Source organism: Mercenaria mercenaria, chromosome 12, assembly GCF_021730395.1.
Source record: "Mercenaria mercenaria strain notata chromosome 12, MADL_Memer_1, whole genome shotgun sequence".
Lineage (NCBI taxonomy): Eukaryota > Metazoa > Mollusca > Bivalvia > Venerida > Veneridae > Mercenaria > Mercenaria mercenaria.
Genome location: NC_069372.1, coordinates 39,665,513 through 39,692,731, shown reverse-complemented (window position 1 = coordinate 39,692,731; position 27,219 = coordinate 39,665,513). Strand labels below are relative to the sequence as shown.

The 27,219-nt window shown below is 36.5% G+C and overlaps 2 protein-coding genes across 3 annotated transcripts in view; one reads left to right on the top strand and one right to left on the bottom strand.

Moving 5' to 3' along the window:
* Positions 1 to 7,199, bottom strand: part of LOC123535479 (uncharacterized protein C1orf50 homolog) — a 19,197-nt gene extending 11,998 nt beyond the window's left edge. The window contains exons 1-4 of one of the 2 annotated variants that reach the window (XM_045318181.2): positions 7,046 to 7,161; positions 4,307 to 4,470; positions 3,877 to 3,992; positions 895 to 981 (exon numbers count right to left, since the gene is read on the bottom strand). In XM_045318181.2, coding sequence (XP_045174116.2) covers positions 895 to 981; positions 3,877 to 3,954 — 165 coding nt within the window. In that variant the 5' untranslated portion in view covers positions 3,955 to 3,992; positions 4,307 to 4,470; positions 7,046 to 7,161. Of the gene's footprint in view, positions 1 to 894; positions 982 to 3,876; positions 3,993 to 4,306; positions 4,471 to 7,045 lie in introns of both variants that reach the window. The other variant, XM_045318180.2, reaches the window with a different exon arrangement.
* LOC123535476 (S-adenosyl-L-methionine-dependent tRNA 4-demethylwyosine synthase TYW1-like) lies at positions 7,174 to 27,219 on the top strand. Its single transcript, XM_045318167.2, has 15 exons — positions 7,174 to 7,249; positions 10,195 to 10,327; positions 11,231 to 11,389; positions 11,847 to 11,948; positions 12,394 to 12,585; positions 13,277 to 13,376; positions 14,378 to 14,571; positions 16,397 to 16,528; positions 17,609 to 17,755; positions 18,282 to 18,400; positions 18,662 to 18,771; positions 19,876 to 20,053; positions 21,060 to 21,306; positions 23,813 to 23,980; positions 24,302 to 27,219. Exons 2-15 carry the CDS (start codon positions 10,202 to 10,204, stop codon positions 24,518 to 24,520), a joined length of 2,193 nt encoding a protein of 730 aa, XP_045174102.2. The 5' UTR covers positions 7,174 to 7,249; positions 10,195 to 10,201; the 3' UTR covers positions 24,521 to 27,219.

Genomic DNA, 27,219 nt, shown 5'->3' with positions numbered 1-27,219 from the left:
TTCGAATCTGATCTAGATTTGATCAAGGCAATCATTCTGACTAAACTTCATCAACCTCGATTAAAAAATACAGCCTCTATCGCATACACAACATTTTTCTTTGATATATCCTAGCGACCTAGTTTTTGACCCCAGGTGACCCATATTCAAACTTGACCTTTATTTCATCAAGGCAATCATTCTGACCAAAATTCATGAAGACCAATTGAAAAATACAGCCTCTATCGCATACACAAGGTTTTTCTTTGATTTGACCTCGTGACCTAGTTCTTGACCCAGATGACCCATTTTCGAAACTGGCCTAGATTTCATCAAGGTTATCATTCTGACAAAATTTCATGAAGATCAGTTGAAAAATACGGCCTCTATCGCATACACAAGGTTTTTCTTTGATTTGATCTAGTGACCTACTTTTTAACCCCAGATAACCCATTTTCCAACTCGGCCTAGATTTTATCAAGGTAATCATTCTGACCAAAATGCATGAAGATAAAATGAAAAATACAGCCTCTATCGCATACACAAGGCTTTTCCTTGATTTGATCTAGTGACCTAGTTTTTGACCCCACGTGACCCATTTTCGAACTCAGCCTAGATTTCATCAAGGTAATCATTCTGACAAAATTTCATGAAGATCAGTTGAAAAATACAGCCTCTATCGCATACACAAGCTAAATGTTGACGGACGACAGACAGACGACAGATGACGGACATCGAGCGATCAGAAAAACTCACCTGAGCATTGCTCAGGTGAGCTAAAAATGATAGAGGTAAAAAAAAATACTAAGTATCTGACTTAAAACCTTAATGAAATTGGGCCAGAACTAATTATCCGCTACTAGTACTAATGTTTTACCAAGGAAGCTGAATTTAGACTGATTCAGGTAAAAATACCTTTTTAGCCTGTTCCTGCAGGTATCGTATCTGGTCTGCTATCACCATTAACTTACTACCTGCTGTTGCCTTTGTAAACTCATCTGCCTATAAATGATAAATTAAAACATGTGAGTGTAATCAGTTTTCTTACTGTTTATTATTGCAGAAAAAAGGATAATTATAGAACTTCTTTATTTAAAAATAAAGGAACTTTGATACGAAACAAAAAAACCTTAGCATTGAATTTTAAAATGTATTCTTGACACATAATGTCTGTTGAAACAAGGAACTTATTGTTCTTGAGCTCTATGCAACATGATTTTTTTCCATAAGAAATTTCTCCACCAAAAACATGGGGATCAATGTAAATGTCATTCATATTACATGTACATCAGGGTAAAGTACACTCCAACAACGTTTCGTTGAAATCCAACCAGTAGTTTCAAAGCTGTAGTCAAGACAAACTTGACAGATGGATGAACATACATACAGACAGATAGACAGACAGGACATATCAATATCTTTATGTACTTATAGGGGAGTGTAAATATATAACCTAGTATTTAGGACTAATCTGTCTACCAAAACACTAATCTGGTGTGGCATTTTTTTAAAAATAATATTAGGTATTAGATCACTAATAGAGAACCTCCTTTTTGAAGAGTATTCAATTCCTACCATAAAACTACTTTTACTGCAATTCTTAGGGGTGCGTAGGTTCAAGCCCTACTGGGACCAAATTTTTTTTTTCTTAGTTTCCTTTTTTTCTAGTAAGTTTTTACTTCTTTCAAGACTTATTATTGATTTCTTGTACAAAAATGGAAAACAATGAATCTTATAAGCGATTTCTTGGTGTTAAAAGTGAATTTACTACTTAAACAGAAGGGGTAGAGTTACACATCTTCAAAAATATTGAGTTACACGCGGTGAAATGTCTCTATTTTGCTTTCACTCTTAGATTATATATTGTGGAAGAAATTTAGGTATGTTTTACGCCTGCCTTAAGGTTATTTTTAAATGGAGTAAGCAAAATTCAAAACAGAAACACAGCATTCGACCTTATTTTTTCAATGTTGAAGTATGAATTCTGTCTCATTAAATCCGTTTACTTAAGGCACCATAGAAAAAATGATATTTACATTTTTATTTTGTGTTTATAATTGTTTACCAATAGTTTGATGTTTCTTTTATTAAAATTAATGGTAAAATCAGTTCTCTGCAAACGTTTTGGATAGTGGCCACCACTTCGAAATTTGTCTCTACTTGAGCTCGAGGAGATACCATAAGTTATACAAAATTTATAAAAAACGGCACGGTAAAAGTTGTTTAAAAATTGCAAAATAGTGCAAAACACGGTTACCTTTCAGAATATACCAAGCAAAGGCCATTTTGAAAACATTATTGTTAGTGATCTAATACCTTAAATAAACAATGCCGGATTTTATAAACTTTTCTTTTTTTATCATGACAAATATAAGAATTAAAAATGACACGCTGTACTTGTACAGTGGTATGTTATCATTCTGACTGCAAACAAGCTGACCTTTTATTCAAACAAATGACCTTTATTTCAACCTGACACTATCATAACGTAATCCAAGTAGTATCAAAATTTCCATCAGCTGCACAAATATAAACCCTTATCAAGTTATCATGCTGGACATGATTGATTCTGCCTTTGCTGCCTTTGCGACCAGTGTAGATCATGATCAGCCTGCACATCCATGCAGTTTGATCCAAGATCTGCATTGTTCCCCATTCAGTTAGTATCTTTCTTGTAAGCACCCCTTTAGACAGTTAATGGCACTGTCCAGATTGAAAGATGGACAAGTTCATTAAAGAAAATTTACCAGGTAATTTTGAAATCAAACAATTCAAGCTGAGGGGAATATATGACTTCAATCATATTTTATCCAACATTAATGAAAAAAAAAATGGCACAGTGGCATTTTCACTTCTAGAGGGATTACAGGGACTGCCAGGCTGTGACCACTTCTAACCTTTACCCTGCTAAATTTCTGAAATGGACTGGTCCATCATACAATTTGGGCAATACCACTCGTCATTCAAAGGCTGTTCACTGAAAATTCACTGATTTATGTAGAAAATCTTATCAGTTAATTGATTATTGGATTGTGCTGGGGTTGCTACACTGACTTTTAAATAGCAAACAGTGCAGACCATGATCAACCTGCACGGCAAAATCACTTGCCACCAGCAGGCTAAAGGTTAAGTGACAAGTTTACTGATAATGTCCTTACAATATAATCACAAAAGTTTATATATTACTTGAATATTTTCTTAAACCTTATCAAAAATTAAGCATTATGCGATGCAGACTGCAGTCTTAAAAAATACACCATTTGATACATAACAAAAAAACAAAAAAAAAAACAGATAAAATATTGATAATTCTAAAATGATTTTGTGCTTTGAACCAAATTTTTTCATTTCATTCAATCACTTTCAACACTTAAAGGCATTGGCCACCAGATCATTCGAAAACAAACAAATCTTTTTTTTTTTGATATCTGAAAATTAATGCAGTATTTCTTAAGAATGCTTTGAAACTTCATTACTGACACTACTGACAGATTATATGTTTCGGAAACACATGAGAATTCAGTTGTTTTTACTTCTTTTCACGATTACTCGAGGTAAATTGCCTTGATTATAAATATCTATATTTAAGGCGCAATTTACACTACATCCTCTAAAGCGCTGGTTTAGGTAACGACAATGGAAAACTTCTTTATTGCCGTGGCGGTCCGGGTTCGACTGTCAAGGTGGTCATCTTTTTATCTTGATTTGGCATTTTTAAAATAGTTTAGAAACAAAAACTCATATTTTTATGTTCATAATATGACTAAACTTCAATTTGAAAGAAAGATCATTTTTAGCCAAAATCAGTGCCTTTAATGAAATAACAGCATTCTTTTATTTCTTAGAAGGAAACAGAAATGATATTTCTTGCTAAGAACCATTAGATAGTCAATGTACCTTTTGTACTTGCTTGGCTAGCTCAACCAGATCCATGGGGTCAGCATTTCTGTTGACCATGTATGTGTTAACAAGCATCTGACCACTTGGCCTGCTGTTACTCTCAACCAGAGCAACTGAAATCAAAAATATATTTGTCTTACCCCTCTTTAAATGAATTTTAAAAAAATCTCTTGAGTAGAAGGTAAATTAATGACAGTCTTTAGCCTGGAACCAATTGTAAACAAAAATTATACTTTTTTAAAATGCAATTTTCCAAACTTATTGCAAATTTCCTGAGCTCTTCCTTTTAAGTATGGAGTTCTAAGGCTGTGCCTTATTTTATGTGTTCAAACCTACAGGTCAATAAGAAAAGTTGACTTCAATACCTTTAATGCTCCAGTCACAAAATAAGATAGACAAATAGAAATTTGATTTTTGAGCTCAATACCTTGACCTTTTGCCTACTGGTCTGGTTCATGGCGCATTGCGCTCTGCGTATCTTCTCATCAGCACCCATGCTGTATGCAAAGTTTGAAGTCAGTACCTTGAATGGTTGTTATTTTGTATTCCCGACACAGAATAAGGACAAATCTGACCTTTGTGCCTTTCATTCTATGACAGTGAAGAAAGAAGTAAATATATATGCTGTGTATTTGTGATATTAAAAGCTATACATAGCTGATTTTTTAATATTTAAACCGGACTATAAATAAGATTTTGTATTTTGTATTTTGCATCATGCATTTGAAGATATATCACACTAGTGCTGGTTGAACTTGACTATGTATGAAAATTGAAAGTCAATTTCCCTACATTGAAATATAGTATTATTTAAATACGTGTTCATTTAATTATAAATTATCACTCATTTACTACATGTTTTGTCACATTTATTTGATTAAACAGTATATTCTATTTCTTTTTTTAATTTGGAGTCATGTATTTCCCATTTTTTGCAATTTAAAACTGTTTCCCAAGACAGTTACTACCAGGGAGGGAATTACCACCCCTGGAAAATACCAGCCAACCCTGTTCATTTTTGACCTTGATCTTTGACCTAAAAACATGGTTTGTGTCCTCAGCACATTGTCTCATTGCTACGGATGCTATATGCCAAGTTTGAAGTCAATACCATGATTATAGTTCAGTTATTCTCTTGAAACGAATTATTGACAGATATTATTTTCATTTTGTTATGACCATCACTTTTGAGTTTGATCTAATGATCCAGTTCATGTGCATATTTTCTAATCACTACCTACCTATAATATGCAAAGTTTGGAGTCAGTATCTTGAATGGTAAGTAAACATTAGTTAACTTCAGAGACAAAATTAAGTTTTGTACTCCACCTTTGACCTTGACCTACTGATTCGTTTCATGTGCTTTGCACGCGTACCGGTACACTGATTCATCGCTATCTACATATATGCCAAGTTTGAAGCCAATAACACAAAATGGTTTTCAAGTTGTGCTCAAAAAATGAAATAGAACAGATGAATCACTGGGCAGACAAATGGGCCATCACATAATACTTCAAGTTTCTAACCAGTATATAAAAAATATTTCTTTACAACAAAATTGTAATTTTCATGTCCAGTTTGTTGGGTACTGCCATCCATCTTTATTATACCCCAGTCACACATACGGCGCGGATAGCTACGTCTAGCCACGGATAGAAACGTAGTAATCCATACCTGAGCCGTACCTTAAAGTAGTAACCTGTATCAATCCGAACCAATCCGTATGGCTCAGGTACAGATCGATACGGATTACTACGTTTCTATCCATAGCCAAACGTAGCTTTCCGTGCCGTATGTGTGACTGAGGTATTAGACTTGTAGTTGAGGATTTCGTTCTCAACAAAACCCGAAATGTATAAGAACAGGTCAGGTCAGCCTTGCCCTGCTAACGGATGTCATGCTGTTATTAGTTTTAGTAAACATACATCCAACACTCCCGGAGGTTGTTCCGGGAAGAGACTGTTGAGGACTGTCTGCCAGACAGATGACTGCAAGCTCTGTCACTGCTGGCGGTGTTAATCATTGGTCCTCAAGATGAAAACCATTTAATGCAATGGGGAAAGTTTAATGCAATGGGGAGATCAGTATGAAGGAATTCAAGAAAGTTCAACTCCAAACTATGCTTCTCAGTTTTTCTACAGTGGCGGCATTTATGTCTGACGAACTCTTACACTTAAGTGAGACTAGAAACTGATAATAGCTAGGTTCAGTTGAACTTGATGCCTCGAGCTATTTACTGATAGGAGGTTCAGTTGATGCCACGTGCTTGAAACTGATAGGAACAAGGTTCCGTTGATGCCTCAGGCTTAAAGCTGGTAGGAGAGTTCTAGGTTCAGTTGATACCTCAGGCTTGAAACTGATGATGTTCTATTGATGCCTGGGGCTTGAAACTGATAGATGCTAGGTTCAGTTGATGCCTGGGGCTTGAAACTGAATTACTGATCAGGGCTTTTTCTGGCCATTTTGGGAAAAAGGCCCCTGTGCTTTTTCGGAATTTTCGACTTGCGAATACTGCCATATTGGGAAATATATATATCGGTTAAACATCCAAATTAGGAAAGTATTTCCATGAAAATCAGTCTTTTTTTTCTTTACGTATATTTCTGTGATTTCTACTGCTAATATTCATAAAAGGAAACTGCTTTATATTCAAATTCAAGCTGAAAATTCAATAAAATCTACAATACAATGGTTGCACCACTATAACTTGCAACAAAATAGGTCTAAAAAAATATTTTTTTTTGCTTTGATTGGGAGTTTTTGAACAGGTATTGGGGAAAAAATATGCATATTTGCCATTGGGAATGGGACCCAATTTTGGCCCCGTGGTACACACTGAAAAAGCCCTGCTGACGAGGTTCCGCTGATGCCTCGGGCTTGAACCTGATAGGAGGTTCAGGTTCAGTTGATGCCTAGTCCTACCATGCTAGAGAGGAGAGGAGTGTAGTGGACTGTGGTTGTCAGTATATAGGACACATCCAACAGCTTTGCTGTTAGATTAACCCTTTAGTGCCATGGACAGTCAGGGGTGTAACAAATGTACGTAAATTATGTAATGATCTAATTTACAGTGGTTACGATATAATTAGGGTACGAATCCTTTATACCTCCTTAATTAAAGAATTGCTCAGCACAAAATTGCCACAACAAAATCTAAAAAATATACCTTTAGTTTCATAGCTTTGACCTTCTGTAGACATTTCTGTTTCTTAACTTAGGTAATTTCGTGTCTTTACTCAATTTCCACTTTATGTAACAGGAAGTAAACATGTGAGATATTGGTACCGAGTTTCACATCCTGTTACTGCAAAACGTGACATCAATCAAGTACATAAGATTTATAACTTTCGACAGTCTAATAGCAGAAAAGGTTAACAAAAGAATTTTATTTTGCTTTTTTTGTCCCTTTAATCTTTGAAAGAAACTGAATATTGAAGAAGTCAAAATAGTACTTGACCCTCTGTTGCACAGTTACCGATGGGAACAGTTTTCGGACAAGCTGGATACTTGTAAATGTCATGGGCTGCACTTCTTCTTCTTCTTCTTCTTCCTGGTAATACGCAGGGCTCACTCTGGAGCATCGTCGCGTATGAAAAGACTATGTACAAGGTCATTGTGAGATGAGCAACAGTGCAGGATAAAAAAGGTAAAAGCAGTTAAAATCCCTGTACATAGAGCTAGCGGCGACAACTGGCAAGCCCTGCCTTGAAAGTGTCCAAGGTCTGGGCTGCGACGATGTGCTCTGGCAGCTGGTTCCACAATCGGATGCCGGCTGGAAAGAAGGAGTGTCTGTAAGTGTCAGTCCTACAGAAAGGCAGTGCATATCGCAAGGTGTGACCACGTGTGGAGAGTGCTGTTGTGTGGAGGAACAAGTCTTTACGGATGTCTACTAGGCCGTGTGTAATGCGGTACATCATCACCAGTCTACTGTCTGATCTTCTTTGTTGTAAAGAATCCCAGCCAAGGTTCGATATCATCTGGCTGGTGCTGCTGTTGGTCTTGTAATCCCCCATCACAAACCTGGCTGCTCTGCGCTGGACCGCTTCCAGTTGCTGGATGTTTCTGCTGGTATGAGGGTCCCAGGCGGCTGAAGCATATTCAATTACCGGCTTCACCAGGCTGTTGTAACATTGGGCTTTGACTCCCTGTGGGCATCTTGAGAGGTTGCGTCGAAGGAAGCCAAGCGTGTTGTTTGCTTTCTTGGTCTTGTCGCCCACATGAGCATTCCAGGAAAGGTTCTCAGTTAATGTCACACCAAGATACTTGCCGGAAGTGACTACTGATAAGTCATGGCCATGGATGGTATAAGTGGCTTTGATAGGGTTTCTCCTTTTGGTTATTCTAACAACCTCACACTTGGATGGGTTGAAATCCATCTGCCAGTCCTTTTCCCACTGTTGCAGCTGGTCCAGGTCCTTCTGTAGTGCTATGGTGTCCTGCTGTGACCGTATCTTCCTATAGAGGAGACTATCATCTGCGAACAGGCGAGATGTTGATGTCGCTTTCTGTGGCAGGTCATTAATGTACAAAAGGAAGAGAAGAGGGCCAAGAACGGTGCCTTGTGGTACTCCGGAGGTGACAGGCGCAGCTGTTGATGAATGTCCTTCGACAAGAACCTGTTGACTACGGTTGGAGAGGAAACTGTGGATCCATTTGATGGTGTTGCCGCCGATCCCATAATGATCCAGTTTCAGGAGGAGTCGCTGGTGCGGAACCTTATCGAAGGCTTTGGAGAAGTCCAAAAGGATCACGTCGATTTGTTCCCCTTCGTCAAGCGCTGCAGCAAGGTCCTGTATGGTGAGGATAAGTTGGCTGTCACACGACCTTTTCTTCCGGAATCCATGCTGGTTGTCAGAAAGGATGTTATGTTTGTCTAGGTGCTGCATGACCTGGCTGTGGATGATATGTTCCATCACTTTGCAGCAGATGGAGGTAAGGGAGATGGGCCTGTAGTTCGAGGCTAAGCTTTTGTCGCCTTTTTTGAAGACAGGAGTAACCAAAGCCTGTTTCCTGTCATCAGGAACTCGACCTTGTTGTAGTGAGGCTTGAAGCACCAATGTTAGGGCTGGGGCTATTTCTGCTGCGCATTCCTTCAAGAATCTATCTGTTTTATACCAGGGTGTTGATGACATCGTGATAATTTCATTTGAAATGGCCTATATATCTTGTCAAAACATTGTCGAAGAGTCTAGAATGATAATTAAATGACTTAGTTCGAACTAGCTTAAACAATAGTCCAACTAATTTGATGCGATATCCTAAGAAATTATACTAACCATAGCATATTTGTTAACATATGCCAACTTAAAATAATTTATAGTCTCTTACACTTTAAAGTAATGTAATTAAGATCCACAGTCAGACAATATTAAGGAACATTCCCAGGAGCACGTGCTGTACAATTTAAATTGCTCACAACTGTTCTCTTGGCCATGCACAGATATAGGAATCGCGGGGTCGTGAGTTCGATCCCCGGTCATGTTTTCCATGATGATTAGGCCAAAATTAAAATAAGGTTTGCTTGCTGTCTCCCGACTGACCCGCTAAAAACACTGCACTTCGAATTTTTTTATTGGCCCACTGAGCAGAATATTTTTTTTATAAGTTCCGGTCAGCTGCAGAACATTAACCCAAACTGCATTCACATGACAGAACAGCACTTCCAATTAACCCACGTATGTCTGTCTCTGGCTGACAAGTACAGTAGTCTGTGTGTTTGCAACACAAGGTGTGAAAAATATATTAGATGATATTTAATCGACAGATGATTGCTGCATTAACAGGCTTACAAAATTAGGTTCATGTTGTCAATGAGTGCAAAAGTGAATTTTCAAAGCCTGAAATATTTTTCTAGATGTAAAATAATGTTATTTTTGCTCATAAATATTAATAATTATGTTGCATATAACAACCTACCATTTATAGAAAGCGTCGTAAACAAGAAACAACTATTCACATGCACAAAGTCGTTTACTGCATGCATTCTGCTATCCATTCTGAAAAAAAAAACATATAAAACGTGTATGACTAACATGGCTTATGTAAGATTGTACATAACTTTGTATGAGATTCACATAGAACTGGGAGTTTAGGCTAGTCATACAGATCCATATTTTATTTAGTGTACATGGTGCCAGCTGTAGCAAAAAATGAAACCTTATTGCAACGTGTTGTCATTTAGGACATTGCCTTGACCTTGTTTCAAAATTGTTGTCTCTAAATTAACAATTTACAAGACTTTAGTACCTTTTAAGCCTTTTTGGTTGCGTGTGGTTAGGAAATAACCATTTGGTTAAAAATCCAATTGTATTTCAGATATAAGATGCTTGAAAAGCTATTGACATCAGTTGTAAGTGACACATTCCAGATCCCAGTATGGACAGTAGTTCTTGCAACAGTTTGTATACTTTGGCTGGTGTGGGAGCGGAAGAAACCCCCTAAGTCACAGGTAATGTATTGTATCTAGAAGATTTTGAACCACTGCCTTACCCTTGCATGATCGTAAGAGGCGACTAATAGGGTCTTAACACTTGGTTTTGCAGTAACTCTGTGATTCCAGCAGGTATGCACATTTTGATTCCATACCTCATGTTTTTATTTCGATGTTAATGAGATGTGGAACCAGAATTTGCAGTCCTGTTTGGCGTCATATAACCTATACTGTGTTGGTGCGCTGTAAAACCCAAATAAATAAATTTTGAATTCTCACTGCCTATATGTCTTTTTGTCCACCAATATAAATGATTAAAGCATGAATTAAGATGCAAAGTAACAGGCTCTTAAAATGATGGGAAACATCCAATAGTGATGGGGAAAATGGTTGCATGAATCCATAAGAATCTAAGTTTTGAAGCGAATTGTAATTACGTAGAAAATTGTCTAGTGTAGCGGAGTTACCAGGGTTAAACAGAGATTTTATATAATGAGCTATACCTCAGTGATATCAAGGGTCTGTTTCAATTGTCTGACCATCCTGACCCTGTTTTCTGTGAAGGATCTGAGCATAAAATCCACTAATACAGATTACTTGTTTCTTTGTAGCTGAACATGTGACTTGGACCAGGAACAAGCAAACCCTGGTCTGTTGTCAGCAGTTCAGCACACTGGCTTCAATTATTAGTTGTCAAGAAGCTTAACAACTGTGGCCTAAATCGAAGTTGGCCAAACTGTTTACCTGCTTACTAGTAGTCTGGGTACCATACTGGCTTAGGCCAAGGTGTTTACCTGCTCACCATTTAGACTGTATACCTAATTGGCCATTAAATATCAAAGTAAAATTGTTTGGTATACCATGATTCTGTAACTTTGCCAATCCCCAAAAGACTAGAGAATGAAATTATTTTTATTGTAGATCAACACAGAGCAAGTGAAAGAAAATGTGCCACACAATGCTCCGTCGCCATCATCTACAGGGACAGAAAATGTTGCACTGAAGAAAAAATATGATGTATCAAAATTTGTTCGTCTAAAATTGAAGGTATTTTATGGCTCACAGACTGGAAAAGCTAAGGTAAATATACGCTACTTACTTGATTACAGGGAAAGAGAATAACAACATTCACAAGTCATGAGACAAAGTTTTTGGTGTAATTGAGAAAGTCAACTTCGGTTGAAAGAAGTATGTGTAAACTAAATAGGAAGTTTTTAGGACTTTCACATATTCATTCAAAATTTACAATGAAATACTAAGTACATTACTGCTGAAATGATATTCGTTTCTTTGAAACCTCAGTTATTTATTCGTTTCTTTGAAACTTCAGTTATTATGTAGTGTTTTAGAAGAACTGCAAGCAGTGAAATGTACAGGGTGACTTATAAGTTCTTTTTTAAACATATGAGTATCCTTATTTGGAGTTCAAGGGTTTTCACTGACTTGTAGTTTCAGAATGTCCACGATATATTTTTTCAGACGACAGTATTAAATGTACTTACTTTTCTGAATAAAAATAGAAGGCTTGCTATTGTAGGTTTTTGCCAGCCAGCTGTGTGACGAGGTAACAAAGAAAGGATACATAGTGGAACTGATAGATCTAAACAAATATGATCCTGAGGATAACTTAGCTGATGAAGTTTGTGCATTTTGTTTTAAGATCTTTTATATGAATAGGGCTATAGTTTCAAAATTGAAATTTGAGACCAGTTTCAGTTCTCCAGACTGGTCTACAAATTAGTTGTTATAACAGTGTAGAAAATATTTGAAATCCTTTCATGCTGGCTAGTGAGGAAAACATCTTATGAAATGTTCACAACAGTGATACCATATCCTTCTTTTCTGAGGAGATATTTTCCACATTTTAATGATATACTTCAAGAAATAGTCTTAAAGAAGTATTCCAGATATAATAGAGATATAGAAATAGTTGTAAAAAATCTGAATTATTCTATGACTGAAAAACAGTAGTTTCTGCAGAATACATTGTATTTCTGGTCTTTGAAACTTGATAGTATGCTATATACTAGTAATTCACTTCCTGGTTACTACATACTAAAAGTTGTCTTCTTCCTGGTTTACAGAGTACAGACACAGTTTGTGTATTTATCCTGTCCACATACACAGAGGGTACCCCTACAGAAAGTGCGGCCTGGTTTTATAAATGGTTAGAGGAGACTTCAACAGATTTCCGTGTAGAGAAAACACTACTGAAGAATCTGCAATACTGTGTGTTTGGTCTAGGGAACTCCTTGTACACAGACCATTATAATGTGGTAGGTAGAATGATTAAATACATGTAGCTGCATGTTGAATCTGTATGTAGAATGATATGAGCTGCGCCATGGGAAAACCAACATCGTGGCTTTGCGACCAGCATGGATTCAGACCAGCCTGCGCATCCACGCAGTCTGGTCAGGATCCGTGCTGTTCGCTAACAGTTTCTCTGATTGCAATAGACTTTGAAAGCGAACAGCATGGATCCTGACCAGACTGTGCGGATGCGCAGGCTGGTCTGGATCCATGCTGGACGCAAAGCCACTGGTTGGTTTTCTCATGGCACGGCTCAATTATTATTTATTATGGCTAATAAGCTGCTATATAAATGACTGATGAGGATGCCTTTTGGTAGACGCTTTACTATCTTGCTGGATTGGAAGAGCATCTTATTGGAGCATTGCCTTAGCAGCAGCATTACATTCTGTCTGCCTCCAGATGTATTTCTTGGATGGAAGTTGTTACTTTTAAGGAACCAGCTGATTTGAAGTGTAAATGATTAGTCTTTTGAGTGAATTATTTACTTGTAGATGCAAAGATTAATTCAAATGAATAAACTTTTTCCTAGTCAGTTTTTGATATATTTCAGCCCCGTGAACATGGTTTCTAAACTACATTAATTTTATGGATGTTTTAAATCGATTGAACTGTTATTTTTGTAAATTATAACATGTTTATTTATTGTTAAAGGTTGGTAAGAATATTGACAAATGGTTACACAGCTTATCTGCAATGAGAGTTATGCCCCTTGGTATGGGAGATGAAGATGTAGTTAATAGTAAGCATGGAGGTATGTTTTTACTTTATACTTTTATCCTTTCATTTTATACAGCTTCTCAATTCAGCCTGCCTGATAAGCTCAGCAGGTAGGTCAAAACACTGGATTGAAAGTCAGAAGTTCAGTCCTCAGGTACAATATATTTTATCTGTGATGGTTGGATAGAAAACAGTGTGTCATAACTTGAGTATCGGAATGTCAGAAAATATCAATTAATTGAGTCAGGATAAATTAATAAACCTAAGCATCGCAAAGTCAAGAAATATTGAAATTTGATAATCAGAAAGTTGGAAAACGTAATTAGGTAACTCAACATCAGTAAGTCAGGTAACTGGTTTCAGTAGACAAATAATCATGTGTGGTGTGGGAGACATATTGATTTACTCCTGTCTGTGTGTCTGTCACAAAGCCTGTCCGCACTCTTAAGTCGAACATTTCTCATCCGATCTTCACCAGACTTGAACAAAATGTATTTTCCAATAAGTCCTTGGCCAAGTTCGATAACTAGCCAAATCGGCCCAGGCACTTCGGAATTATAGCCCTTCAACATAATTACCGATACACAGATGTAGACTGGTTACTCCAATTCCAACGATACCAATAGGCTGCAAACAGTATATAAAGACAGACTTTCTGTTCAGATGATTAGGCAGTCGTGGGAGACATTTGCTTTTCTCAAAATCACCTCTGGTTTCTTTCTAACATTGCCCTGTAAAGCTATACTTACTGTTACTTATCTTTGTAAAATGTAAAACTTATGTGTTTGTATAAAAACAGTGCTTTTTTTTCAGTGTATCAAAAATCTATCTCAGTTCAGCACAGGCTGTTGACATACTAGACACCTGGCATTTATGATAATTTCACAAATCAACTGAAATACATAGATTTTATGCTTTTCCCAAATCAACTGACATGCATAGGTTTTATGCTTTCCCCAATCAGCTTGCATAGATTTTATGCTTTTCTCCAGTCAACTGACATACATAGGGTTTTTGCCTTTTCCTTGTTTCCAGGTATAGAAGAAGACTTTAGAGCTTGGCGTAAAATATTCTGGCGTAAAGCTGGACCAATATTGACTGGGAGAAAACAGCTGACTCCAAACACAACAGGTGGGAAGAAAGAAAAGGGAAAATGTGGTGGGAAGTGTAAATGTAAGGAGGATGGTGGTAAATGTAGCAGTGACGAGGAACCGGCGTCAGAAGATGAGGTAAGGGAGATACAGTCAAACTCGCTTTGTACGAACTCATCCGGACCTGGGAAATGTGTTTGTATCAAACGAAATTCGTATTAATGAAAATTTGTCCGAGCAAGTTGGGCAGTATCACCGGTATCATCGGTGAATAGATTCCGATACATGGAAGTACTTTAAGTTAATAGTTTTAAACTGATTAAGTTAATTTATTCAGATAACATTGAAATTACTCAACAAAAGTCTTACTTAAACACGTAAAACTGTATGCATTTAAATTGCAATGTGCGGTCGAGGTCCAGAGCGCCAAATTATATCCATCATTATTTCTATTATGAAGCTTGTACTATATAATCTTTTGTAAGACACGATCTCCCTTTATCGAAAATAGGAGGTCAAAAATGTGTTTAAAATTATTTACACCTCTTTAAATCTTGACATGTCAATTAATTAAATTGTTTCGTATTGACATGATACACAATGGACTGAGTATTTGTTTTTGAATAAGTGTGAACTACTCAATTGTCTAATTACCACGCGGTACAATGTTGACAATACTATTCTTTTTACTTCGATTAATTATCAGCACTGTACAGTGTAACAAAGGCGAAATGGCCGCCGACTTCTAAAATTAATTCGTATTAAAAGATGGAAAGTTATAACATTTAAGATAATTGGGACTTCCAAATGTGTTCGTATCTACCGATTATTCGTATGAAGCGAGTTCGCTATTACCGAAATAATTTTACAAAGGAAACAGAAGGACTTGGCCGGGGAATCCGGACTTTGTTCGCTTTATCCGAATATTCGTATCAAGCGAGTTCGTATTAAGTGAGTCGACTGTATACTGTTCCTGGGAGATGAGTCTTTCAGTAATGTAAATTAGGAAGTCTTTTATACAATGGTAGCTGAAATTGAAAGTTCAGAAGTTTCAGTCATCTTTCTTATGTATTTTTATGCATATTTGCTGTTGCTACTTTGTTCAGTCAGAGAAAAACAAACTTAAATTTCTGAATTTAGCTGAGTCACACATTTAATTTGTTTAGAACAAGCCCTGGTAAGTTAACGAGGCATGTCTTAGTTTTACATTGAACAAAGTCAATGTCTAAGCAGTTGCTGCTGTTTTGTTTCTGCTACTGAGCAAAAGCCACCCACTAAGCACAAGAAAGAGAGCATAAATCTACGGGTCTTCAGGTTAGTGTGAGTTTGATCCTTGTACATAACAATTTTTATAAAAGATGGTGTGTCTGAAATCATTCGTCTTCCACCTCGCGATTCATATGAGTAAGTTGGCAGTTACTGGTACAGAATCCAGGAACACAGGTTGGGTTAACTGTCCACCATTACATAACTGAAATACTGTTGAAAAACAGTGTTAAACACAAAATTGCTCAGTAGCCACAGTACATCATATTGAAATAAGGTATGTACCTAGACCATCAGACTGGTTACATTCTGTTATAACTAAAATACTGTACAGGGTAACACCCTTATTTTAAGATAATTATGAAACTGATGTCATGTGATGGTTCAAGTTTAGGTCTACCAGCAGAACTGGTGAATCTTCATAAAGGCACTAAAGGCCTGTTCCTGCACATATTTTTCATAAATGATGTTTTTCAAAACATACTGTTTTGTACTAAATATTTTGTAAATACTTTTAAATGCATACTGGACAAAAGAAATTCCATTGGAGCTCGTCCCAGTACCAGCCTAGCTCGCCTAGCGTGCATGTTTATTCTGGTCAACTTACAACACTGAATATTGTACAGGTTCACAATAAAGTGACAGAAAAAATTATCTCTAGGTCTAGGACTCTTTTTAAGGTTTATATTGTTTGCAGTTGTACGAGACCACTACTGATGAGGAAGCAGACGACACTGTAGAAAATGAGGAGGGAGTAACACAGAACAGCTCAGGTGTTGTTGACCTTGAAGATCTTGGAAAGGTCATGAAAAAAATGAAAACTGCCAAGGTAAATTTGGTCTAAGAGTACTCCTCTAAAGGCATAGTTTTATTTTTAGAAAATAGTCTCTCTTCTGAAAAAGTGCCAACACAGTAACCATAAATATTAATGAGCAGAAAATTTGAATTTACAAGCATTAATGACTTGAGCACCCAGGCTTACATGAGAGCAGTTTGATGTGGTTTCAAATGATTTTCTCTTGTTTTGTATGGAATTACCATAGTTGGGTTGAGCTTGGATAACATGTGTCGGTAACTCAGGAATAACACATTGTCCATGTATGTAAATTCATTCTTTGATGTGACTGTGAAATTTGAGTACAGTTGTTAATACTTTTTGGCTTCTACAGGGCTCAGAATGAAACAGTTAAAAATTTGTGCAGACCATTAGAATTCTAGCATTCTCTGGTTATATGAAATGTTAGTAATACTGTATATATCCATATATTAAAGATGAAAATGAAATTGTTTGTTCATGAAAGGTTAACTTAAAGAAAAGGTTCTTTGATCAATATTTGGTATGTATATGTTTACATCCCTTTTGCAAGATCGAAAAGATAATAATAATTATTATTATTATTATTATTATACCAGAGCTTATGGAAAAAAATGCGAAATTTTTCCTCTTGCATGTGACAGAAGTACTTTTAGATTTCTTGTTTGTCCAATTCTCTTATGTCAGTGTATTTTAGTTTATAGTATTCTTTCATTAGTTTGTTCAAAACTGTTGACTTATCTGCATAAAAAATACCACGGCATATATTCCATACATTTTTAAAGATCATACAAAATTTAGTGATAATGATAATGTACTTGTTAAATGGATTGCTGGTCAGAAGGCAAGTGGTTCTAATTATTGACTGCCAAGTCATTCAGTAAGTGTTCCATTTCATGACAACAAAATAAATTTTGACATATTTTGGTTCATGATTTCAGCCTAGCAAAGATGTATACAAGTCATTTACTATAACCTATGTTTCAATATTTTTAAAGTCATGATGTTATGTAATGAATATTGATGCGCTTGTACTTGCTAATTAGCATAAATTGATTTGTCACTCAGTAGTAGTTTTATATCATTATAATAAAGGTGCATAGAAAAGCTGAAGAAGAAGCTGCAATGAATGGTACAGAAAAGAAGGAGATGGTTACCCCACAGCTAAGGAAAGCCCTTGTCAAACAGGGGTACAAGATAGTAGGCTCACACTCAGGTGTGAAACTCTGCAGGTGGACAAAGGTAAGCAGATAGGAAAATTTGAGAATTAAGTTTATAATTATAAGGTTTTGAAATAATAGTCTCCTTTGGAAGTTTTATCAAGGAAAGTTTGGTTGGAAAGAAAAAAAGATGAGAACTTTGTTCATATTAGAAAAGCTGTCTTTGTTATACATGTTTGAACACCACAATATCTGGCTTGAAAAGTAGATCTGCTTGCATCTTGATCCGCAACACCGCCTTTACATGGGATTTTATATACTGAAAATATGGCTTAGAGGTTAGGGTCTCTGACTTTGAATCACTTGCCCCTCTCTAATGTGGGTTCGAGCCTCACTAGAGGTATTGAATTCTTTATGTGAGGGAGCCATCCAGCTGGCTTATGTAAGGTTGGTGGTTCTTCCCAGGTACCCGCCTGTGATAAAAGAATGCACAGAGGGGCACCTCAGGGTCTTCTTCCACCGTCAAAGCTGGAAAGTCACCATATGACCTAAAATTGTGTCAGTGCTACATTAAAACAAAATGAAAAAATATGTTATTTAACTTTCAGTCAATGTTACGAGGTAGAGGGGGTTGCTACAAGCATACATTTTATGGAATAGAGAGTCACAGATGTATGGAGACCACGCCCAGTCTTGCCTGTGCCAATAAATGTGTCTTCTGTTGGAGGTAGGTAATAATTTATTCCGTAAAATAGAAATGTTCTGACTCAGTGGAGTTTTATTTCTGATTTTCACGAATCACATGAATGGTGTTCAAAATAGACTGTGTAAGCAAAGTCAGACATTCAGTTATTAAAAAGCTTATAAAAAGTAAATAAAAAACAACAAACAAAACCATTTTTTACTGTGCTATATTCATTTTAAGTTTAATAGCAAAAGTCAATTTTGTAAAACGGAAGTTGCGAATTTTTTGTTTTTTTTGTTTCAGACATCACACAAATCCAGTTGGCACAGAATGGAGATGGCAGATGGATGACCCAGAAGTGGTATTTAATGGTGCTCTAGAAAATCATGTCAATATGATTAAACAGTTTAAAGGTATAGTAGTCTCATGTTTGAGGATTAGCTAAGTTAGCCCAGACTTATGTCATTTGACATGATAAGAAATATCTTAAGTGGTCTAAAATTTTAATGTTTGTGTTACGGGTATGTCCAAAAGTATTTAACCTAGAGTCCTGAAACTGTAGGAATCCTATCCACCCTATGAAGAGGTGCAGCGTGGGTTTGTTTAAGATTTCACTTCGTTAAAGCAGACTTATAACCCTTGACCTAAACATTTGTGTTTCTAGGATTTCCACGATCATTGCCATTTACACACTAGCCATACAGTGATAGATAAGTGGGGGAGCCCATGTGATATATTTGTTGACTACAGAGATAAACTTTTGCAAAAGACTGACAGTTCTATGCCTTAAGGCACTTTTAGGACACATTGAATGGCTTGCCGGTCAAAAGTCCAACCAATTGCATGAGGTCCCAAGGATCAAAGGTCAATAGTTTTGCCTATTGACTGGCATACCATTCAAAAAGTGATTTATTGCACAACATCACAAATGATAAATTGATATTTTTTTCTTGAAGTTTTGAACTTATCCCAGCAAAATTTAATGTTGAACTATAGACCGATCTTTAGTGCAAATTATAGACTTGCAATGTATATCAGGAGGCATATAGTAATGCACAATATGTCCATGATTCCTAGCAAACCAATGGATGCTTATTTGGTTTAATAAAGAATAGATAACCATTAATATCTCCATGCTGTATCTGTTACATAGCTATACTTCTCTTATGACCTTAAACAGAACAAAATGGTGGCCATTTATGTATGATTTTGTTAGAAAACCTGTCAGTTTGATATTTCATACTTCAAACATAATAGACTTTGGCAGCAATTGCCATAACATGATTGCATACCATTTTCCTGCAGTCTGTATGTTTCTGTTTTATGTAACTTTCTCTTGGAATTTTGGCAGAAAAAGTATACACACTTGAGGATGTTAATTGGCTGAAGACCACATTTTTCAAGCTCTGATATTGTCACCCTGGTTACAAAATAGGCATCCTCAGAGACATTGTTTCTCGTATACAATGTTAAAGAACCTTTGAATGACATTGATTAATTTTGTAGTAATTTTGCAGGTGTGCCAGGTGTCCAGCCGGACAAGTTTGAAGAAGGAAAGCAGCCACAGCACTGTGCCTTATCTCTTGTTGGGGAGCCCATCATGTACCCAGAAATCAACAAATTTATAGATCTGCTACATGATAAACAGATTTCAACTTTCCTTGTTACTAATGCTCAATTCCCAGAGGCAATAAAGTAAGTGATTTTAACGAAAGGAACATGAAAAAATTTGTTTGCTTATTTGAAATAAATCCAAAGAGATTTTCATTGTTACTGGAATTGAAAGGTAAGGGTAGATTTCTCTTAAGTACAGAGCAAAGCAAACACAGCCAGAGCTATACATCACAAAATATGCCTGCAATGAATAGAAACGATAATACAAAGATATAGCCAATGGGTTGCTTCAAAATGTATATTAAGTATAATAAATGGGGGTTGAATAGAGAAAGTCTCTATGTCACAACATGTCAGCCTATGTCATATATTGTCATATTTTTATGTTCTGCACTGAACAAAATCATTTTGTCATAACATTTTCCTTTGCTTGTCCGATAAGCTCTGCATAGGAGCTAGGAACGAAGTTCTAGAAGTTAAAGTGTAGGCTGCTAAACCACAAGGTAATAGGTCAAGCCCTGGATAGCTCACTGTTTCATTTAACGCCAATTCTCTTTTTTCCAGGAGGTAAACTCAAGATAGATTTAAATAAGCTTAAAGTTTTCATCACAAAAGGGTGAAGTAATTTATAAACTAAGCTAGTAATAGGAGTAAATCTGGTATAATAATAATAATAAAAAAAAAAGACTAAAGATATGCCTGCCCGGTTAGCTCAGTAGGTAAGAGCGTTGGTCTACGGATCTTGGGGTCGCGAGTTTTTCTCGGGCGGGGCGTATGTTCTCCGTGACTATTTGACAAACGACATTGTGTCTGAAATCATTAGTCCTCCACCTCTGTTTCATGTGGGGAAGTTGGCAGTTACTTGCGGAGAACAAATTTGTACTGGTACAGAATTCAGATATACTGGTTAGGTTAACTGCCCGCCGTTACATGACTGAAATACTGTTGAAAAACGGCGTTAAACCCAAAAAAAAAACAAAAACAAAAAAAAACAAAACTAAAGATATAGAGATGATAAGTTCTTATGTATCTTATTTTTGAGGCAAGTTTAACAAAAAAAAAAAAAAAAGAACTTTTTTTTCTTCAGGAATTTGTCTCCTGTTACGCAGCTGTATGTTAGTGTTGATGCCAGTACAAAAGATAGCCTGAAGAAAATTGATCGTCCATTGTTTAAAGACTTCTGGGAAAGATTTCTAGATAGCTTGAAGGAGCTGTCAGATAAAGGGCAGAGAACTGTGTACAGGTTAACTCTTGTGAAGGCTTTCAATACAGATGAGATTGAAAATTATGCGAAACTTGTAGCACTGGGAAACCCTGATTTTATTGAAATTAAGGTAAATATAGCGGTATCCTTGAAGTGCACAAATAATGCAACATTTTGAATGATTTATTTTCTTTTACACACTGGTGTATGAAAGATACATGAGGTATAGATATTTAAGAAATGATATAATAGCAGAACTATGTTTTAATATATTTGAACATGATGAATAGGCTATAATATGTCAGTGAAATAATTTTACAGCATTGGGTAATTGATTCAAAACATTTTGATATAGTAATACATCAAATGTAGATGAAATAGAGAAGCACTATTTATTGGGGCATGTATGACATGAAATAATAACGTGACATAACATCAATGTTAATATGTTGTAATAATATTATAGCACAGCAAGGTGTGTCCCCGCTGTATAATTTAGAAGAGCTTAGTGATCTAATGAATAATTTTGTGCACCTCATAATTGACTTAGAGTGTGCCAGTTAAGTGTGACACCACTCTGTTGTAAACTTTTTGGTTTTGAAATGTCTTTTACATGAAATAGTATGTAAAATATGGAAGCACATATTCCCAGTTCCTGTATAGCACCAAATAGTATGTAACGTGACCTCAATTTTGGCATGTTTTGATGAATGTAAACATGATTTTTAGATGGTGAACTTGTCTGCCTTCTGACAATCTATCATCCACAATTCCTTCAAATAACATCTTGTCCTATAGCATTGGGCTGATTTCAACCAAACTAGAGGAATGTTCTTTTAGTGGTCCTATACCAAAAGTGTTCAAAGAATTTTATTCTATGTGGAGTTCTGGTTGTCAGGACAACCAAAAGGAAATATTTTAAAAATCTTCTCCAAAATTGCAAGGCTCGGAGCTTAGATATTTGGTTTGTAACATTGTCTAATGGTCATCTAACAAGCATGTTCAAATTAAATCTCTTGGGTCAAAATTGACCATGCCCTATAGTTCCCTTGCTTTAAATAGCCTTGTATAAGAAATGCTTCATAAATCATTTTGTCCCAAACTTCAAGGCATAGAGTGTAGATATTTGGCAAATAGCATTGTAAAGTGATCCTCTACTAAGTACCTGTACCTGTTTGAGTCAGGTGAGGGATATAGGACCATCATGGCCCTCTTGTTCATATTTGAAATAACATCAAAACCAAACAGTAATTAAGTATTTTTCCATAGTTGAGTTTCAGTGTGATTCGTCATTATTTATAACAGCTGAATGTTTATTTGTGTATCTGGACAGTAAAAAAGTACAGACATTACGTGTTCATAGTTTCAATGATTATGAGGACATTTATGTCATTTACCAGTTCTGCCTCTCGCAGTTATTTGTTGTTCATACCAACAAAGCGCTGTTCATACCAGCATTGCTGTCCATACCAACAGTGCACTGGTCATACTAACTATTTGCTGTCCATACTAATATTTACTGTCTATATCAGCTGTGAGCTGTCCATACCAACAGTTACAATGTTGTCCATACCAATTAAGTGCTGTCCATACCAACTGTTTGCTGTCCATACCATCTATGTGCTGTACATACCAACAATTTGCTGTCCATACCAACTGTATGCTGTCTGTACCAACTGTGAGCTGCCCATACCAATTGTGTGCTGTACAAACAATCATGTTTTGGACAAACCAGTGACATGTTAGATGCTGTTCAAAACAATGATATGCTGTATAAACGAAATTTGCAAAGTTCAAAACAATTATATGCTGTACAAACTTAAGTATTTGCCATGCAAAACAATTATATGCAGTGCAAAACTGTTGTGCAAACCTGGCAAATATTGCATGAAAATCCTTTGAGCTAAATATGATTAAAGTACCTGCTAGGTTAGTGCAGTACATGTTCAGGGTTCATACAGTCTTAAAAAGTCCTAATTTTCATGCCATTCTTAAAAAGTCGAAAGGTCCTGGAAAGTACTTGTTTTTCTTCCCGACTTAAAAGTTAGAAGTATGTTATTTGTACCATGGTCAGATTAACACAGGGTCTAATAGGCAGTGATATTGTGAGTGTGAATTGTATGAAAAACAATTCAACATTGAAACAGGGTGAGACTGGAGTAAAAATACACAGAAACATGTGAAAGACATGTTGGAAAAGTTATGGCGGCAAAGAACAATTTAAATTTAGAATCATGTCCTGTTCCACCCAATTATTAATCCTTGAAAACAGTGAAAAAGAAGTCCTTGAATTTGAGGGGAAAGTCCTTATAAAGTCCTTATAAAGTCTTAAAGTTTTTCTTGGTTGATCTGAATGGACCCTGTTGTAGAGAATGCACAATACTCCAAATCTAGATGATATGTGTTTGATCCCTTGGCAATGCAGATGCTTTCTTAGATATTTGGTCAAAAGATTTATGTCTGAACTATGCATGAACATCTGACTCTTGTAGGGAGTAATTAGGTTTTAGCAGAGAACAGAAAGTATTGGTATAGAATCTAGGAATACTTTTCAGATTACCAAAGGTATGCAAAAAGTCTAATGTGTATTATGTACTAGGTTATTTAAAATATTCTAATTTTGAGTTATATTGCAGGGTGTGACATACTGCGGAGATTCAAAGGCATCTAGTCTTACCATGAGTAATGTCCCCTGGCATGAGGAAGTAGTCGGGTTTGTTAAACAGATTGCTGATGAGCTGCCAGACTATGAGATTGCTTCAGAACATGAGCATTCTAACTGTATCCTCCTAGCACATAAAAGGGTAAGATTTTCAGGGGTTTTAAGTTGATTTCAAATTGGCGGAAGATGTTAAGTCCAAGGTGATAGGTTTTCGAAGTCTGTTTTATGTGAGTTGCCCACAACTATAACATGGGTCAGAATTTAGGAAAATAACAATGTTAATTTTATATATTTACATTAGAAACACTATAATTTACATATGCATCTACATGTAGTATGCATTTTGTTAGGGTAGTCAGCCTTTAACAGATATAATGTATTTATTTCAAGAAAACTCCTCATCATGAGTTTGTGGATCCTTTTTGAAGGTGTAACTGGTATAATTTATCAATTTCTGTTTCAGTTTAAGGTAGATGGAGAGTGGTGGACGTGGATAGACTATCCAAAGTTTCACGAGCTTGTTAGGAAACATAGAGAAAGCAACGGCAAACAGAGCTTCTCGGCGAAGGACTATATGGCTAAAACTCCTCACTGGGCAGTGTTTGGTGCTAAAGAACAAGGCTTTGATCCAAAAGAGACAAGATACTTTAGAAAGTCAAAGAAAGACATTGGTGGTTGTTGAAAAAAAATTGCAAATTTGAAATAAGCTGAACATATTTTCCCCATGAAGTCAGATGACCCATTGCTAAAAACAAGAAAAATAGAAGTAGAATATTCATCATATTGATGCATACCATACATTTTTGTGTAAAAAGTTTTACCTTGAGGTTTTTTGTCCATTGAGTGTCTAGAGACCTGCAAATCATGAAAGTGAGACCTCAGTGAGTGGGTAAGGTTGCTGTTAAACATTAAATCACAGTCACTCCTACACATACTGTGTGTGTTGGGGCCATACCAGAAACAAAATGTTTAATGTGAGGAAGTCATCCAACTGGCTTGTGGAAAGTGCATGGTTCTACCCAAGTGCATGTCCATGACAGAAATGGTGAGCAGTAGGTGCACCTGTGTCATACACCATGAAAAAGGAAATGCTGTTTCTTAGCTGCTGAGATTAAATACATTTATATTTGCAGCTTGAAAAATATTTCCATGAAAACATGGTGTATGCTGCCACCTGAATGGAATACCAGGTTTATAAATCAGAGTCTGCCATTGAAAGTCATATCAATCAGTCATTTTTAGCTCATCTGATTTTTTGAAAAAAAATGATGAGTTATTGTCATCACTTGAGCGGTTGTCGGCGTCGGCGTCGGCGTTGCCTGGTTAAGTTTTATGTTTAGGTCAGCTTTTCTCCTAAACTATCAAAGCTATTGCTTTGAAACTTGGAATACTTGTTCACCATCATAAGCTGACCCTGTATAGCAAGAAACATAACTCCATCTTGCTTTTTGCAAGATTTATGGCCCCTTTTGTACTTAGAAAATATCAGATTTCTTGGTTAAGTTTTATGTTTAGGTCAACTTTTCTCCTAAACTATCAAAGCTATTGCTTTGAAACTTAAAATACTTGTTCACCATCATAAGCAGACCCTGTACGTCAAGAATCATAACTCCATCTTGCTTTTTGCAAGATTTATTGCCCCTTTTGGACTTAGAAAATCAGTTTTCTTGGTTAAGTTTTATGTTTAGGTCAGCTTTTATCCTAAACTATCAAAGCTATTGCTTTAAAACTTGCAACACTTGTTTACCATCATAAGTTGACCCTGTATAGCAAGAAACATAACTCCGTCCTGCTTTTTGCAAGATTTATGGCCCCTTTTTGACTTAGAAAATATCAGATTTCTTGGTTAAGTTTTATGTTTAGGTCAACTTTTTCTCTTAAACTATCAAAGCTTTTGCTTTGAAACTTGCAACACTTGTTCACCATCATAAGCTGACCCTGTACAGCAAGCAACATAACTCCATCCTGCTTTTTGCAATAATTATTGCCCCTTTTGGACTTAGAAAATCATTTTCTTGGTTGAGTATTATGTTTAAGTCAACTTTTCTCATAAACTATTAAAGCTATTGCTTTAAAACTTGCAACAGTTTTTCACCATCATAAGTGGACACTGTACATCAAGAAACATAACTCTATCCTGCTTTTTGCAAGAATGATGGCCCTTTTTAGACTTAGAAAATCATGGGTAGGACAATATTTCTATTACACAAAAAAAATCAGATGAGCGTCAGCACCCGCAAGGCGGTGCTCTTGTTCCTTCACAGTTTGCTTGCATAGAAATGTGAAACCTGTGTTTTGTTGTTCTGCTGTATGCATGAAATGTTTTGTTTTTTATGCCCTGAAGGGAGGCATATTAGTTTTCAACTGTTCGTTCGTTAGTCACAATATTAACTTTTTGCATGAAGGCTTTTTACTCGTGAACCACTGCACCCAGGACCTTCAAACTTCACATGCTGATAGTACTCATTGAGTACACGACCCCTACTGACTTTGGGGTCACCAGGTCAAAGGTCAAGGTCACAGGGGCCAACGTTAACTTTTTGCAGGAAGGCACTTTACTCGCGAACCACTGCACCCAGGACCTTCAGACTTCACATGCTATCATCGAGTTAACGACCCCTACTGACTTTGGGGTCACAAGGTCAAAAGTCAAGGTCACAGGGGCCAACGTTAACTTTTTGCATGAAGGCACTTTACACACGAACCACTGCACCCAGGACCTTCAAACTTCACATGCTGATAGTACTCATTGAGTACATGACCCCTACTAACTTTGGGGTTACCAGGTCGAAGGTCAAGGTCACAGGGGCCAACGTTAACTTTTTGCATGAAGGTACTTTACTCGCGAACCACTGCACCCAGGGCCTTCAAACTTCACATGCTGATAGTACTCATTGAGTACATGACCCCTACTTACTTTTGGGTCACCGGGCAGATAGTACTTATTGAGTATATGACCCCTACTAATTTTGGGGTCACCAGGTCAAAGGTCAAGGTCACAGGGGCCAATGTTAACTTTTTGCATGAAGGCACTTTACTTGCGAACCATTGCACCCAGGACCTTCAAACTTCACATGCTAATAGTACTTATTGAGTACACAACCCCTATTGACTTTGGGGTAACCAGGTCAAAGGTCAAGGTGCTGCGGGGGCATTTGTCACCATTAGTGACAGCTCTTGTTATTTGATTAAGAAGAGTTGTTTTTCATTAAGGATATGCAAAAAAAAAACCACACTTTGCTGATAATTACTGTCAAAAATAATCTTAAGGTTGTTTATTGAAAAATGAAAATGTGGACAAGTTTCAGTATCATAAATTGTTAAATGTTAGCTTGACTATCTCCAACTGAAAGTTCATACAAGTAAAGCGAAATCTCAGTA

What these genes read in the sequence shown, in the direction of transcription:
- LOC123535476 (XM_045318167.2), top strand. Translation starts at nt 10,202, where the DNA reads ATGCTTGAAAAGCTATTGACATCAGTTGTAAGTGACACATTCCAGATC. An exon ending in AGAAACCCCCTAAGTCACAG is followed by an intron (nt 10,328 to 11,230) that starts GTAATGTATTGT and finishes TTTTTATTGTAG; the next exon opens with ATCAACACAGAGCAAGTGAA. An exon ending in ACACAGACCATTATAATGTG is followed by an intron (nt 12,586 to 13,276) that starts GTAGGTAGAATG and finishes TTATTGTTAAAG; the next exon opens with GTTGGTAAGAATATTGACAA.